The 15,893-nt window shown below is 45.9% G+C and overlaps 1 protein-coding gene across 1 annotated transcript in view; it reads left to right on the top strand.

Moving 5' to 3' along the window:
• EFNB2 (ephrin B2) overlaps positions 1 to 15,691 on the top strand; it is a 49,753-nt gene extending 34,062 nt beyond the window's left edge. Inside the window, exons 3-5 of the mRNA XM_086328637.1 lie at positions 10,053 to 10,145; positions 10,879 to 10,992; positions 13,155 to 15,691. Of these exons, the coding sequence (XP_086184763.1) occupies positions 10,053 to 10,145; positions 10,879 to 10,992; positions 13,155 to 13,543 (596 nt within the window). The 3' untranslated portion in view covers positions 13,544 to 15,691. The remainder of the gene's footprint in view (positions 1 to 10,052; positions 10,146 to 10,878; positions 10,993 to 13,154) is intronic.
• Positions 15,692 to 15,893: the final 202 nt, after the last annotated feature.

Genomic DNA, 15,893 nt, shown 5'->3' with positions numbered 1-15,893 from the left:
CTGTTGGTTGAATTCAAAGATATGGAAGAACCACGGGTATGGAGGGCCCACCGTAAACTCTACTGCTTGGGGGTTGGGACCTCGAACCCTCACGTTGTTCAAGGGTGCGGTGTACTTTGCCTGTCAGTGAGAAGTGGCTAATAGTAAAATTAAAAATAATAAAGAATCTCTCAAGTGTACACAAGAGGTAATAAGAGACTTCAAATTTTCTTAGCCAAGTACAAGCGTACAGTTTGTGTGGATGGAGGGATGGATGGAGGCATGGAGGGATGGATAGAGAAATGGATGGAGAGAGGGGTGGAGGAATGGATGGGTGGATGGATGGGTGGATGAATGGATGGAGCAAGGGATGGATGGAGGGGTGGATGGAGGGGTGGAGGGGTGGGTGGGTAGGTGGATGGATGGATGGAGGAAGGGATGGAGGGAGGGATGGATGGAGGGGTGGATGGAGGGGTGGATGGGTGGGTGGGTAGGTGGATGGATGGATGGAGGAAGGGATGGAGGGAGGGATGGATGGAGGGGTGGATGGAGGGGTGGAGGGGTGGGTGGGTAGGTGGATGGATGGATGGAGGAAGGGATGGAGCAAGGGATGGATGGAGGGGTGGATGGAGGGGTGGGTAGGTGGATGGATGGATGGAGGAAGGGATGGAGGGAGGGATGGATGGAGGGGTGGATGGAGGGGTGGATGGGTGGGTGGGTAGGTGGATGGATGGATGGAGGAAGGGATGGAGGGAGGGATGGATGGGTGGGTGGATGGAGGGGTGGGTGGGTGGGTGGGTAGGTGGATGGATGGATGGAGGAAGGGATGGAGGGAGGGATGGATGGAGGGGTGGATGGAGGGGTGGGTGGGTGGGTGGGTAGGTGGATGGATGGATGGAGGAAGGGATGGAGGGAGGGATGGATGGAGGGGTGGATGGAGGGGTGGATGGGTGGGTGGGTAGGTGGATGGATGGATGGAGGAAGGGATGGAGGGAGGGATGGATGGATGGGTGGATGGAGGGGTGGGTGGGTGGGTGGGTAGGTGGATGGATGGATGGAGGAAGGGATGGAGGGAGGGATGGATGGGTGGGTGGATGGAGGGGTGGGTGGGTGGGTGGGTAGGTGGATGGATGGATGGAGGAAGGGATGGAGGGAGGGATGGATGGGTGGGTGGACGGAGGGGTGGATGGGTGGGTGGGTAGGTGGATGGATGGATGGAGGAAGGGATGGAGGGAGGGATGGATGGAGGGGTGGGCAGGCAGAACCTCTGGCAGGAGCACAGTTGACCGCTTCACAGAGGAGCCGGGCTGTGTGTCGTTAAAGACCGTCTTGCTTTGCAAATGGCTTTTTGCCTTGGTGGAGTAACCCAGTGTCATCGTTCCTGATGTTAAACCAGGAAGTTAAGGACGCAAACATGTGGGAAATGTGGCTTCTTGGAGTCTAGGACGTGTCCCCTGAATGGAATTAGGTTCACGTGTAGGGCAGATTCAGACAGGGCACTTTATCGGGGTTCCTGCTAGTCTCTAGGCGGTCAAAGCAAATAACATCATGTCCGTCTGAGCTTTTATGCATTTTCTCATCTGCAGTGTTATGTTCTAAACTGTCAGCAAGCATTAATTCAGTCTCTGGTGAAGCCCTACCACCCAGAGATGAACTCTGCCTCAGATGGAAGTTTTCCACTTCAGTGCCGCAGTCTCCCAATTACTGGGTCATTAATATCATTGCCTGTGATTAGGGACGAGCAGGAGGCTTGTGGGCTGTGCCTGCCCCACCATGAACTTTTTACTCTGACCCTTCACTATCTAGAGGTTTCCACATCTCCACAAAGATATTTTAATAATGAAGACCGTTAAACACTCAGGAGTGGTCTAGAAATCGTGTGCTGGAAATAATTCGCCAAACACACGCTTCTTCGTGGCCAAAATGTTTTTATTAGATATTATCACTCTCTCTTGACTGGAAAGTCTCATTTTTATTAAAAAAAAAAATTCAGAATGCCAAAGCAAAGCTAATATAGACAATAGGGCATTATGTTTTATCTTTAGAACTCTGACCTCATTCTTTTTTTAATGTGAGTTTGGTCATTCTATTGAAGTGATCATCTGGCCCCCTAATTTTTTTTTTGAACCACAGCCATGGCAATGAGAGTCTGCAATCCTAACTAACCACTAGGCCACCAGGGAGTTGGCACCCTATTTTTAAAATGTGATTCCTCTGTTGAAGTAGATTTTGGCCCATATTAAGGTTGACTGTCGCATGTAGAAGGTGATTATTCTTTTACTGTTAGCGATCACATTCTTTCAATTCTGAATCATTGTGACACTCTCTTAAAGCACACTTGATGCAAAGCTTTTTCTTTTTTTAAAAAATCCTGTTGAAATTTTTGTTTTGCCTAATGAGAGATCCTACCTGCATAAATCATTATCACTTGGAGCAATAAAATTTTAGACTCTGAAAGGAATGCTTTCCCACAACAGAATTTATGAAAAATCAAGACATCAAGGTGTTGCAAGCCATATTTTGAGGAAAATAAAGTAAGCCACTCATAAAGGACCCCATGTATTTAAGCCTGCCTCTTGTAAAAAGAGGGGACTGGTGATTTATTTCCAGGACTGTTTGATCTTTCTCAGCGAAATGTCAGAGCAGCCGTTGAGCCTGGGAGGTATTTCTGTCATCGACATATACCTGCGATGTGTACCCACGCTTACACACACACATTCACTTCTTCTCCTTTTCCCATTTTCTTCCACTCTGGTTTTTTGTGTAGTCAGTGACTGTTCAGGGCTGTCTCATCAAAGGTGACTATGGCTTTTAGCATCTTCAGTGATTGTCCCACCTTGGACTTTGTATATACTTCCTCATGGTGAAGGGGTCTTATGAGTAAGCTGTGATGAAATCTCTTATGCTCTGATGGTCATATTTATTGTTTTCAATTATTACTGTTCCCTCGATTGGCTGAGTTCTCTCAACATCCAAGTCTCATATGACGTAGGAGATATAATAACATATGTTGGCACCTTTAGACTCAGTTCTAAGTGGTATCTTTGCATCTTCCCTCTTTCCCCAAAGAGTAATATTAGAAAAGTAATATGTCATACAATCTTTTAGTGAACACACAAGCAGAAGCAGTTCACTAAACTGTTTCAAGGTTGTTACATTTTTCAAAACTCTCATTACTGAGTTGTCAGTAGAATATCCTATCTCTGTTCATGGTGAACATTTAAAATTGAGAAAATAAAATTATACCATTTTATGCAAGAGCATTCATTTATACTGGATACCCACATCTGTTGATACATGCATGCTACGTTGCTTCAGTCGTGTCTGACTCTTTGAGACCCCATGGACCATAGCCCGCCAGGCTCCTCTGTCCATGGGATTTCCCAGGCAAGAATACTGGAGTGGGTTGCCATTTCCTCCTCCAGGGGATCTTCCTGAGCCAGGGATCAAACCCACGTCTCAAGTCTCCTGCATTGCCAGGAGGTTCTTTACCACTAGCGCTACCTGCGAAGTAGGTATCTTTACTTGTATCTTTACTTGTATTTTAATATGGGAGGAGGGGCTAAATTGTGACTCTGGTTTTTAAATCATTTTTCCAAATCATTCTGTCTAGTGGAGAAACTAACTAAATGTGTTGTATAGAAGTCACTGGGGCTAAGCCAGTTATTACCTCCAAATACCTGATTTACTGTTTTAAAAGGTCAAAACACACCCAGAATGATGTGGGGTTAAGTTCAAGTGACTCTTCCCATCATTACTGAAACAATGTTTCCTTGGGTGAAAAATGCACACATCCTGTATCTTCCTTTGTATTTTTCTTCCTTCAAATCGAGACTTTTAGAAATATCTATAAAACTTTCACTCTAAGATCAGGCATTCTGGGATGAAATGCCATATGACTTGAATTAATGCTGAACTTTTTTTGATACTGCGCCAAGCAAAAATAGTGAGGACCTTGGAAAACCATGGTGGTGTATTCGCCATTCCTTTAACTATAAAACCACAGAGGAAAGCATATAAAAAAGAAGTTAGAAGTGATGTTTTTTTCACCTTCCTTTTGACACATTATGCAGATGTTTTTGTTTTATTAGTTAAAGCAAAGGGCAAGTTCCTTTTGGCATTTAGTGATTGTTATCATTTCCATATTTAGAATTTTTCTTCGAAGTTGGCATATTAAAGGATAACTATGATAATACCCAAGGCATTTAACTACATTGAGTTCTAGAAACTGAATCCCTGTGTCTTTTATAGTTTGAATATACATCATATGTTTTGAATTTGAATTCATGTCAGGGCGCGAAATAGGTAGATCTTAGCTCCCTGGGTTGTATGTTCATATTAAGTAGTTACACTTTTCTCAGCCTTCTGGTTTTCAACTTACATAGCTCAGTTCTTTTTTTTTTCCTTTTAGAAACTCAAAGTTTTGCCCACTGTCTGGAAGGAAACCGTCGCCCCGTCCGCGTGTCACATGTATTTTAGTGACACCGCTTTACTTTTCAAGTTTCTCACTTGGTTTTGCTTCTTTCGGTTCCTCACTGTGCCAGGTAGCAGGTTTCAAGTTCTTCCAGTTCTTGAGTTGAGTTTCGGGAGACCCGTGTGTAGAAGGGCTGCCCAAAGAAACCAAAATTAGCAGGGCCAGCATCAGATGACACAGCGTTCGCCAATAGTCCCAAGAAGACGATGCCGACAGAGGATTTTCATAAAATGCTCTTTGTTTCATAACCAAATAAGAGCAAATTACATCATGTGCGGTTTTATATGGACACAAAGTTTTTATTCTTACTACAAAACTGAACTCTCTCACTTCCTGACCCTGTATGCTTATTATCTGTCTCTTTGGTGCATCTCTCTGATGAGAAAAGGATTTGCTTTGGGGATGTCCATCAATCCCCTCTTCCCCGCTCCCCACTCCATCCCAGTCCCATCCCAGTAAGCTCCATTTTAAAATGGTCTAGGGCCTCCCTGGCGGCCCAGTGGCTAAGACGCTGTGCTTCCACTGCAGAGGCGAAGGTGTGATCCCCGGTCAAGGAACTGAGATCCCACAAGCTGAGAGGTGTGGCCATGAAAATAAACACAATGTATGAAATACCCTGCATAGGATATCTCGATGTTTCATTCTTTCCATCCTAACCTAAAAATGATGGATGTGCTTCGTCGGAAGGCGCCCACTCTGTAGAATTTCTTGGTGCTGACCTCTCTGTGCATGGGACTGACCCAAGTATGCGTAGGCACGCAGCCAGCAGTTAATTCTCCATCCAGTTACCGAGGTGGAAGACTGAAATAAAAACAGCAGAGATCCAGGACTCCAGCTCACCCTCCCCCGGGTGCAGAGCCATAACCACCAAGTGAAGACACATTAGAATGTGATAGGACTTCCTCTCCGTGGGCACAGTCCAAAAACACAGCCAGAAATGCAGTCTGCCTTGCCCACTGGTTCTCCTCTGTTACTCAGATCACCAGCACGCTGCCTACCTGCAGCAAGGGAGAAACTGCAGTTAAGTCCGCGTACAAATACACGGGCAGGTACAGATGTTCACCGAGCAGTTTTCAAAGGTGAAGAGAACTTTTAGGCGATATGAACTCAGGGTATTCCCCTCCTCCGCCGCTGAGCCATGATCTCCACCCACTTAAAATCAGGCCCTGGGGGAACAAGCGAGTGATTTCAATACAATAGCTCGGTGCAATTAGATACCAGAAGCAAAAGCTTTTAAAAGCAGGCTATAAAATGCCCATGTATCTTTATGAACCCTCCTTTCTAACTAGATAGAGATACTCTTCTGATAATTTTTGATTCGATAAAATCTAGTTTTTCTCTGAGTCAAGGGGGGAAAAAACTCTGGGCACTAAAAGCTTAGATAGAACAATGTTACTTTTTCTCTGTAAATGATTAAATGCAATTTCATCCATTTAGTTCAGTCATACTATGATTGTGGTGGCATTAGATGATGCTGGTTGAGAGATGCAAAGAAAAATTAAGTAGAATGAGGTTAGCAATTTATTTTTACCTTCTCCCAGTTAAAAATTCCCAATACATTCAAATCAACAATAACAATAATTGCAAAACTGTCTCCTGAAGTAGAAGTAGATTTTACTCCCGAGTCTTAGCACTTGTTCTATTTCAAAGTCAGCCACTAAGCCTTTTAAAGCTTGTTGGTGACTAGCTGTTGCAGCAGAAATCAGAATATTAATCTTGAGGCTTTATTTCAGAGTTCGTGGCCAATAATGAGGTGTCATCAGGTCAGAAGACTTTCAGCTGTGCCATTTCTCAAGGTTGGGGACGTAGGGAGGGCAGGGGACACCTCTAGAATTAGGACCACATGCCCTACATTCCTTGATAAGAAGGTCCTGAGGAACACAGACATTAGTTTTCACTGTGAGATTAAATATAAAATAAGTTGAAGTTACTCGAGTTATTTTATAACTGAACTTGCTGTGAAGTTTACCGTCTGAAGTTTCCATTGGTACTCACATCTTAAAACAGGGTTTTCCCAGACAGCTTACATCATTCCTAACTCAAGGCAAAAATCCTTTCGTGGTGGAACATATAACTGTATTCTTTTTTTTTTTTGACCGAGCTGCATGGTTTGTGGGATCTTAGTTCCCTGACCAGGGATTGAACTCGGGGTCTCATCAAGGAGAATGTCAAGTCCTAACCACTGGACTGCCAGGGAATTCCCTCTTAACTGTATTTTAAAGTTTAGCCCCCTTTTATTTTTTTAAGTTTTTGCTGGAGTACAGTTGCTTTACAAAGTTGTGTTAGTTTCTACTGGACAGCAAAGTAAATCAGCTATACATACACGTATATCCCCTCTTGTTGGGATTTCCTTCCCATCTAGGTCACCACGGAGCTTTGAGTATAGAGTCCCCTGTGCTGTACAATGGAGTATCAATAGCGTCTATGTGTCAGGACCTACTGTACAGCTCAGGGAATGCTGCTCAGGGTTACGCAGCAGCCTGGATGGGAGGTGAGTTTGGGGAGAATGGATACCTGTAAGGCTGAGTCCCTTCGGGCTTCACCTGAAGCTGCCACAACACTGTTAATCGACTGTACTCCGATACAAAATGAAACGTTAAAAAAAAAAGCAACAGGGTATATGTATCAATCCCAATCTCCTAATTCATCCCACCCACCCCCCACTTCACACCCTTTTAAACAGCCAAGTATTGGGATGCTAAAACAAACATTAGGAATGAAATTTTCAATATCTTCTAGTAACTTTGCGACTTCCAAGTGGACTTAGAGGGAAGGGATGCAGAGCCCAGAGTGGAGAGAAGAACCTTCCGCGGTCACAGTCTTCTGCTCCTGGCCGCCCTCCACCCTCATCCCCAACCCCCACCCCAGCAGTGGCCTCGGCCTCAAGAACTCAGCCAAAGCTGCATCTTCAGGTTTCCTTCTGGGACTCTCCAGGGCTTGAGGGTTTTTTTTTTCCCCTCCCCAAGGAATAAAAATGTCCTCAGTTGGAGATGCAAAGCAGTCTTCTGCTACAACACAGTTTCTGCCTGCCGTGTATAGTTTGTGGATGCTAAATTATAGACGGCCTTTTGATTTGAATACTTCTGGAGTTCTTTACGTTTAGGGGCTCCTCAGACATCACTTTGAGTAAACCAAAGGGAGGTCTCCACGGAGGCACTGGTATTCAGAGAAGGCACTGACCTATAAATTAAAATCAAAAGAAAAGTCACTCGGATTACATGCGCCCCTCCTGCTTCCAAACTGACAAGTGGAGGTCGGCTGTAGTTTCTGCGTCTGTAGATGCGGTTCTGAATGGTATATTCACCAGTGACTTTTCTCTGCTGTGACTTGTCTATCCTTTTTTTTTACTTTTAGACCTGAATCTTTGATCGTTTTACATCAAGGTTAAAATAAATAAATCTATATTCCTTCCCCTTACCTGTTTTTTTTTTTTCTTCTTCTGTGTATCAACCTTCAAATCTTATTTTTATCATTTGTCAGCTCAACGTTAAAGTTTTAGCAAGAAATACTTAGTCATTGAACTTTGCATTGGAGTGTATTTATGTGTGTATGAATTAGAAAAGATGAGAATTCCACTTCAGTTAAGTAACTAAACCTTTGAGACTGTCAGCCAGATAAAGACATCAGCTTTTCACCATTTTTTCTGTATAAAAACATATCCTAAATTGAGAAAACGCAAGTGACAATTATAGTTCTGCTCTGATATTGCTCAGAAAGAGTGCCTGCTCACACTTACCCATACTATTCTAGGCCTTTGGGAGGAAAAGATACTTTGAAATTTAAGCCCAGGTTTGGAAAAAACAAAAGGGAAAGAAGACAGAAAATGGAAAGAAAAAATAAAAATTTTTTTAGAATCGCCAAAGCATGCAAGCCTCTTAGGTATTTATTCTAACTTATCTTCCAAACATTTTCTCAGACATCTACAAGAGGATACTATCTACTTTTTACTCTTAAAAAAAAATTATCATGGTAATTTTTGTCCAGTTTCCCAGGAGAAACTCAGTATCAGCAAGAACAGAAGAGTAAGATATGATTGTAAGCCTGGACTTTAAGGAAGCACTCAGATAAGCAAAGAGATATTTATACACACAAGAGGCAGCCATTGTTATTAAGGAAAGGAGTGAAAGTAAAAGTCAGTAACTCGAGAACACAAAAGCGAGTCAACCCGGGCCTTCTTTTCCAGCTCAGGTAATTATCCACAGCATACATATTTCTATGCACACCTGTCCAGATTTGTCTGCTGCCCTGCCGTTTGGGAAACAAACAGCCCATTAAAAGAATGTCATTGGATGTATTTTTAACAGAAAGTCTGTCCCCTTTTCAGTACTTTTAAAAGTATAGAGTTAGTAGGCACGACTTGGTTAATTAGAGAAGGGAGACTACTGTGAGGGTCCAGTGGTTAGGGTCTGGGCTTACCGTAGGGGCCACAGGTTAGAACCCTGGTCAGGGAACTAAGATCCAGAATGCCACACAACATGACCGAAAAAGGAAAAAAGAGAGAGAGAGAAAAATAATAGAGAAGGATTTATACGGCAGAATTGGATGTGAAACATTTGTGTTCCCTGCCCTTGAACTGTGGAGGAATAGAAGTGTCTAAACGTCCACCTCCTTTTCTCGTCTGGAGCTTGACCTGTAATTTAAATCCTGTCCCTCAGCAAGTTAGCTAGCAGCCTGTCTTTTTTCGGCTTTAGTTACAATGCTCTTCAGAGAACTCACTGTCCTAAAGAGATAGACCTTTGTCTTCAAATAGAGTAGGGCATGGATTGCTGGGGGAAAAAAAGACATCCTGCCTTCCCCCTCCTGCTCGAGGTGGAAAGGGAATCGAGCTGGTGGACCTGAACCATGTCCTTGCCTTATGTCCTGAGCTGCCCCGGGCGACTCGCAGAGCAGTGGGCACGTGTGGGTACCTCTGTCCACCCAGAGTTCTGCACCAGGGAGTCTGGTTGATGAGTCTGGCCAAGGTCGATGGTGGTGGTAATAGCGCATCCATTCATTCGAGTTGAGTACAAAATGATGGAGGAGGAAAACTCCAGAGCTGGAAGATGTGAATTCTACTACAACCTCTTAAGCTCCAGAAAGGCTGGGGAAAGAAAAAGGGGCGTGGGAGTCTCCTCTCTGAGTGTTTATAGAACTTGGACGCTTGACAATCAGGGAGCATCAAGGTAATTGTTCTTGAGGCAGGAAATCAGTAGTAGAGGAAGCAGGTGCTGGGTGATGATTACCACGGTTTGAAATTACCGTATTTACTGTACTGCTCTTTGGAGGCTGAACTCCAAAATAGTCAGCTTTTGGAAGATGCCGTTCCTTTTATCTACAGACTCAGACGAAATCCGTTGATTATAAAGGGAGGAGAAAGCGCTTGAGTCCATTGGAGACCAGAGGTCATACGTGCGGCGGTGTGGATGGCATCATCGCTCTTTGTTTCTTTATTTTTTTCGTTTTGCCTTTCAGCATCCCATACTTTCAGCAAACCTGTGACTAAGAGTGAATTCTTATTTTCCGAATTGTTTTCAGACATTTCATGTTCATGTAAACTTGGCTTATTGATTTCCTGATTTTTTCTTTATTTTTTTGTTTTGTCCATTTTATTTTTGATCAGCTACATCAAATGGGTCTTTGGAGGGCCTGGATAACCAGGAGGGAGGGGTGTGCCAGACAAGAGCCATGAAGATCCTCATGAAAGTTGGACAAGGTAAAAACCGTCTGCTGATTCACGGAGCCTCTGATCTGGTTGGGCCCCCAGCTAGTATGGCTGCCCCCAAGGCTGCGCACACGCACCTCCACTCACTCTTCCGCTTAGTTTCCAAAGCAAAGCTTTCTGCGCACCTCGAGCCACTGACCGATTTCCTTAAGTTGATGCAGCCCATTTCTTTTTATTGGAGACACTTCTAAAAGTTGAGGTCAGCCAGGTTCAGTGTCTATGGCCATGTCTGTATCTGCAGATAGATTTTTCCTTCTTCAAGGCAAAACACCCCCTTTGGCTCACAATGAAAATTTCCAGAATGCAAACTAAAGTTTCTGCCATTTTGCCCCTTTCTGCCTCTCGACTACCGAAGACTGGTGTTCACTGAGCCTTTTCACACAGAGATGACCTCTTGTGCAGAGAGAATTATTCTTCTAATTAGAAATTGGGGTAGTAGTCAGTCAACTTGCTCAGTTAAATTAAAATGTCATCTGCAATGTTCTGCCTGCCAAATGCAAGAATCCCTATAGTTTCCACAGATGGCCTCACTAGCTAAACCTCTGAAATAACTAGTAGAACTGTTGTGCTTTCAAAGGAAAAGTATATTCTTGCATCTCACAGTACTTTGCGTAAAGAATCTTATGTTCATTGCTATTCGTGCCTCTTGAGATTTAGATCCAGCTCCTCAAGGTAGATGCCGTCAGATCTCTGTGCTGTAAGTAATTGCTTGTTTTTCATATAGATGCAAGTTCTGCTGGGTCAACCAGGCGTAGTGATCCAACGAGGAGGCCGGAACTCGAAGCTGGTACAAGTGGAAGAAGTTCAACAACAAGTCCCTTTGTCAAACCAAATTCAGGTACAGCAGCGTGACTTGCGCGACTGGCCTGTGTGTGCCACTGTTACTGTGTACCACGCTTACTGTGTGGCACGCAGCGGGGAGTACCAGAGTGTGGCGGGTACTTCTGCCCCAGAATGTGAACTTGAACTTCCCACAGCCAGTAATCTTTGCTCTCGGTTAGTTGTTATTAATTACCCAATCAGAATACAATAATTCAGTCCCACGCAAAGTCTTAGATTCAAGAGAGCAGAATCCATCAAATCTCAGCACCAATTATTAGCACTGCTCTTTCAGATCAAAGTTATTTTCATTGGCTGACACTTTATCATGCTGGTTGCAACACTAGCTTCAAGCCAGTGTTAATGTATATATAATTAAGGCTCTAATGCCTCATCTAATTATATCTAATCCACAGAGAGCCTGATTGATCCTCTTCTACATTTAAGGTGGTAACATCTTAAAATGTTGCACAATGCTACATTTTTCAGGTGGTTTCATCAAATTTCTTTCTTCCACAAATTCAGTGTAAAATGAGATATTAAAGGGAGTGCTGGCAAAAGTTTAGAATACTGGATAAAACTGACTGTTGTGTAACTTCGCTTTTTTAGCAGTCTTTGAGCAAATAGCTATGTGTTTGTTACCACTGGAATGAACTTGTTGTGTGGTGGTCGCTGAGCAGACGTCAGATCCGCACGCCTGGTTGGTAGTCGCACGAATTTAGCATCTGTAGCAATATTCCATCTCTTTCCAAGCGTCAAGGAGGGAAGTTGTTATTTCTAACTTTCAATGACAAAATGTGTCAAATTCTTATGACAAACTGATAAATGGATAATATAATGATGCCAGGCAGTTTTTTAGTGCTTAACATTTGGGTTGGCAGTCTGTTCCGTGTGAGAGTTTCTACTGCCTTCCAGATATATTTTAAGTGTAAATCAAGTAATACAAACGAGTTACGGGTTGAACGTTTTCCCAGGTCCCATCCCTCTTCGCGAGCACTCCCGCCATTCTGCGGGGGGGGCGGGGCTTGTCCTTAATGACAGGGGGTTTGGAGATTCCCAGGAAGCCTCGGGAGCCAGAAGGCGGTCCAAGAGCCGTGCCGCCTGAGCCGCAGACGCTGACCTGAAGACCTGGCCACTTCCTTTCCTGCGCCCTGTGGTGGCTGCAGGCTGGCTGACCTGGGTTGAGACGTGGGGCAAGATCAAGGGCTGCCTGTCACAGCCCGTTCTCGCGGCTGATGGATGATGATGTATGGAAGGGAAATGAAGCAGTCTGGGAGCAGCATCAAAGCCCCACCTGGAGTCCCGTCTCCCCCCAGGGCTGGCTTCTGCCATTTGCATTTAGCTGTTTTGTTTTGTTTTGTTTTTAACTGAAGTGCAGTAGTGGCTCGCTGGTTTAAAAAAAAAAAAAAAAATCTGCCTGCCAATGCAGGAGATGCAGGTTCAATCCCTGGATCAGGAAAATCCCTTGGAGAAGGAAATGGCAACTCATTCCAGTATTCTTGCCTGGGAAATCCCATGGACAGAGAAGCCTGGTGGGTTACAGTCCATGGGGTCGGCAAAGACTCACAGGACTTAGTGACTAAACAAAACATAATTATCATGCCGTGTTACTTTCAGGTGTATAGCACAGCGATCCAGGTGTGCATATATGCTCTTTGTCAGATTCTTTTCCCTTATAAGTTACTACAAAATACTGAGTATCGTTCCCTGGGCTATACAGGATTTTATTGTATTGTTAGTTGCTCAGTGGTGTCTGATGCTTTGCAACCCCATGGACTGTAGCCCACCAGAGATTCTTCAGGGAAGAATACTGGAGTGGGTTACCATTTCCTTCTCCAGGGGATCTTCCGGATCCAGGGATGGAACCTGGGTCTCCTGCATTGCAGGCAGATTCTTTACCTTCTGAGCCACCAGGGAAGCCCACAGTAGGTCCTTGTTGGTTTTCTAGTTTATATATAGTAGTAGTTGGTCAATTCCAATTTTCTGATTTACCCTTGCATTTGGCTAATAAACAAGGTGTGCTTTACCAGAGTCTAGCTGCCAGGGAAATGTTCCCCCGCTGAGTTTTACCACCTGGACACCACCATCCCCGCCCCCCCATTCCCCAGCAGCTCTCCAGACCCCCCCTGGGGACAGCGCTGACTCTTCTGACTGCTCTTCCCACCCCCATTCTCCCCACAGGTTCCAGCACAGACGGTAGCAGCGCCGGACATTCTGGGAGCAATATCCTCGGTTCCGAAGTGGCCTTATTCGCAGGGATAGCTTCAGGATGCATCATCTTCATCGTCATCATCATCACGCTGGTGGTGCTGCTGCTCAAATACCGCCGGCGGCACCGCAAGCACTCGCCGCAGCACACGGCCACGCTGTCGCTGAGCACGCTGGCCACGCCCAAGCGCGGCGGCAACAACAACGGCTCGGAGCCCAGCGACATCATCATCCCGCTAAGGACCGCGGACAGTGTCTTCTGCCCCCACTACGAGAAGGTCAGCGGGGACTACGGGCACCCGGTGTACATAGTCCAGGAGATGCCCCCGCAGAGCCCGGCGAACATTTACTACAAGGTCTGAGCCTCGGCGGTGCCTTCGCTTCCCGGAGGAAACTTACTGTCCCCGCTGCTGCCCGCCGAGGGTCCGAGACCCCCTGTGTCTGCGACGGACTGACGCGCAGCGGGGAGCGGGGACACCCCTTCTCGGAAGAGCCCCGTGGAGTCGGACAGCTTACTAGTCTGTAGCGTTTCGGCCGCGGTGACGGAGGATGCGTCCCGCCCGTCGGAAGACTCGCGTAGAAGATGTGCGCGCGCGCCCCGCCCCTCTCCTCCTCCGGGTACCACTGGGTACCACGAGCGCGCGCGCCCGCGGGCCTCCGCAGGAGCCGGGAGACCGAGCGGCTGGTGGGCAGGAGCGAGAGCTGGGAGCATCCCAGGCCCCTGGGTCGCCGGGCCTGGCGGGGCCGCCCTCTGCCTCGGGCGTGGCCCCCGAACCCCACTCCTGAGCTGCACCCCGGACTTGTCTTGTCGCACAGACTCTGGCTGCGTGAGGCCTCGGGAGACCGCTGGCTTCTAGTCCTCACTGTTGCACACGCTCTGTCATCCAGGGCTCTGCAGGCCTTCACACGAGATCCCCCCCTTCCCCCAACACCACACTCGCATTACTCACGGGACATTAACGTTGGGCGTCTCCTACTCCATCCTTCTGCAACAACAGCCGCAGCGAAAGGGGCCACACGTTGATAGGAATGGCGTTTGCAGGTAAAAAGGAGCCTTCCAGCCAGATGCTCGGCTGTCAGCCCAGGAAGACGAGGAGTTTCGTGAGAAGGGGGCGTGGGGGAGACGCAAAGGCTGTCTGTCTGCAAAGGCAGTTCCGTGCTGCCGCCTCTGAAACAAGATTTGGGAAGGGAAAGCCCCAATTAGAGAGCACAGCACTTTGGTTTTGCTAAGATTTTTAAGAGGCAAGTAGGAGACACAACGACACACACAGTAGATTAGGGTGCATTTGAAGGAATTCACTTTTATCAAATAGCAATGCACAGGAATAATGAAATAAATAGTCCCTCTCTAGCCGGGTGGAACAAAGGGGCATTGTTGGTAGAGGACCAGGCTTGGAGAGAAGGGTGATTCGGGCAGGACTTTCTTGGTACTGGCAATAGACGTACAGCTGTGAAGCTGTAGGGAAGTCGTCGGTCTGCTTTGGATGTTGTTTAAAGCGGACCCAGCTGCTATACTTACCACATTTTATTAACACAGGGAGAGCCTTTAGGAGAATAGCAGAGAGCCAAATCTGACCTAGAAGTTTAAAAAGCCAAAGGTCACACGGGCTGTAATTCCATCATCATAGACATTATTAAGGCATCTTCATATCCGAAAGGAAGGTCAGATCCCCCTACCCCCTCATTGCCCCTCCCCTGCCACCCCCTCTCCTCATCTCGCCTTGTGACACTTTGGTTTATGGTGGTGCCACCCTGGCCTCGGGGCGAGGGGTGGGTACTGAGCGAGACTGCAGTCCCGGGTACTGTGTCGGGGTGAGGCACACACGGCAACCCTCCTAGGAGTCCCGAGGACCCAAATGATGATGATGTCCAGGGAGGAGAAGGAAGGCAGGATGTGTTTATAATAGGTATATAGAACACAAGGGATATAAAATGAAAGAGTTTTACTAATATATATTTTAAGATTGCACACAATCCACACCAGAAGATGTGAAACTCATTTGTGGTGATTAAGTGGTCTCAAACGCTCCGTGGTTGTTTTTTTTTTTTTTTCAATTGGACTGCTACTTCTGGGAAAAACGACATTACTCCAAAAATAACAATAATGGGAGCAAACACAAAAATAACCAAGTCCTCTGAAGGCATGTCACGTCACCATAGATTAGGAAGTGCAAGCCCCAAATACCAGGAAATCAGTGTTCACTGCATCGTGTTTTCAACAATGAGAAGATGTGCCGGCCTTTAGCTTCTGTGCTGTGTTTTCCTTGCCTCATGGGCTGAAGTGTTCGCTAGAATCCACCGGGTCACGTCCAGGGGGCTTCAGCTGAAAGTTCAGCCTGAACCCCTTCCTTCCTCGCTCCCCCCTCCCCTCGCCCCTTCCCTGCTGGGAAAAGAATCGAGTAAACAGGAAACCTACTTTTTATGTGCTATGCAAAATAGACATCTTTAACATAGTCCCGTTACTATGGTAACACTTTGCTTTCTGAATTGGGAGAGAAAAAAAAAAGAAATGAAGCAACAGCATTTTAAGGTTCTCAAACCTCCAGTGAATACCTGCAAAAATGAGTTATCACAGAAATTCTTCTTCTTTCTACTCCCTGAACCTGAAAATGATGTTGGTCCAAAGTGCGTGTGTGTTTGTGTGAGTGGGTGTGTGGTATACATGTGTACATATATGTATAATATATATCGACAGTATATATTATATATATC

The sequence above is a fragment of the Bos grunniens genome, chromosome 12 (genome assembly GCF_055505025.1).
Source record: "Bos grunniens cultivar Pamir isolate PY7600 chromosome 12, Bosgru_T2T1.0, whole genome shotgun sequence".
Lineage (NCBI taxonomy): Eukaryota > Metazoa > Chordata > Mammalia > Artiodactyla > Bovidae > Bos > Bos grunniens.
This window is presented reverse-complemented; position numbering and strand designations above follow the sequence as displayed.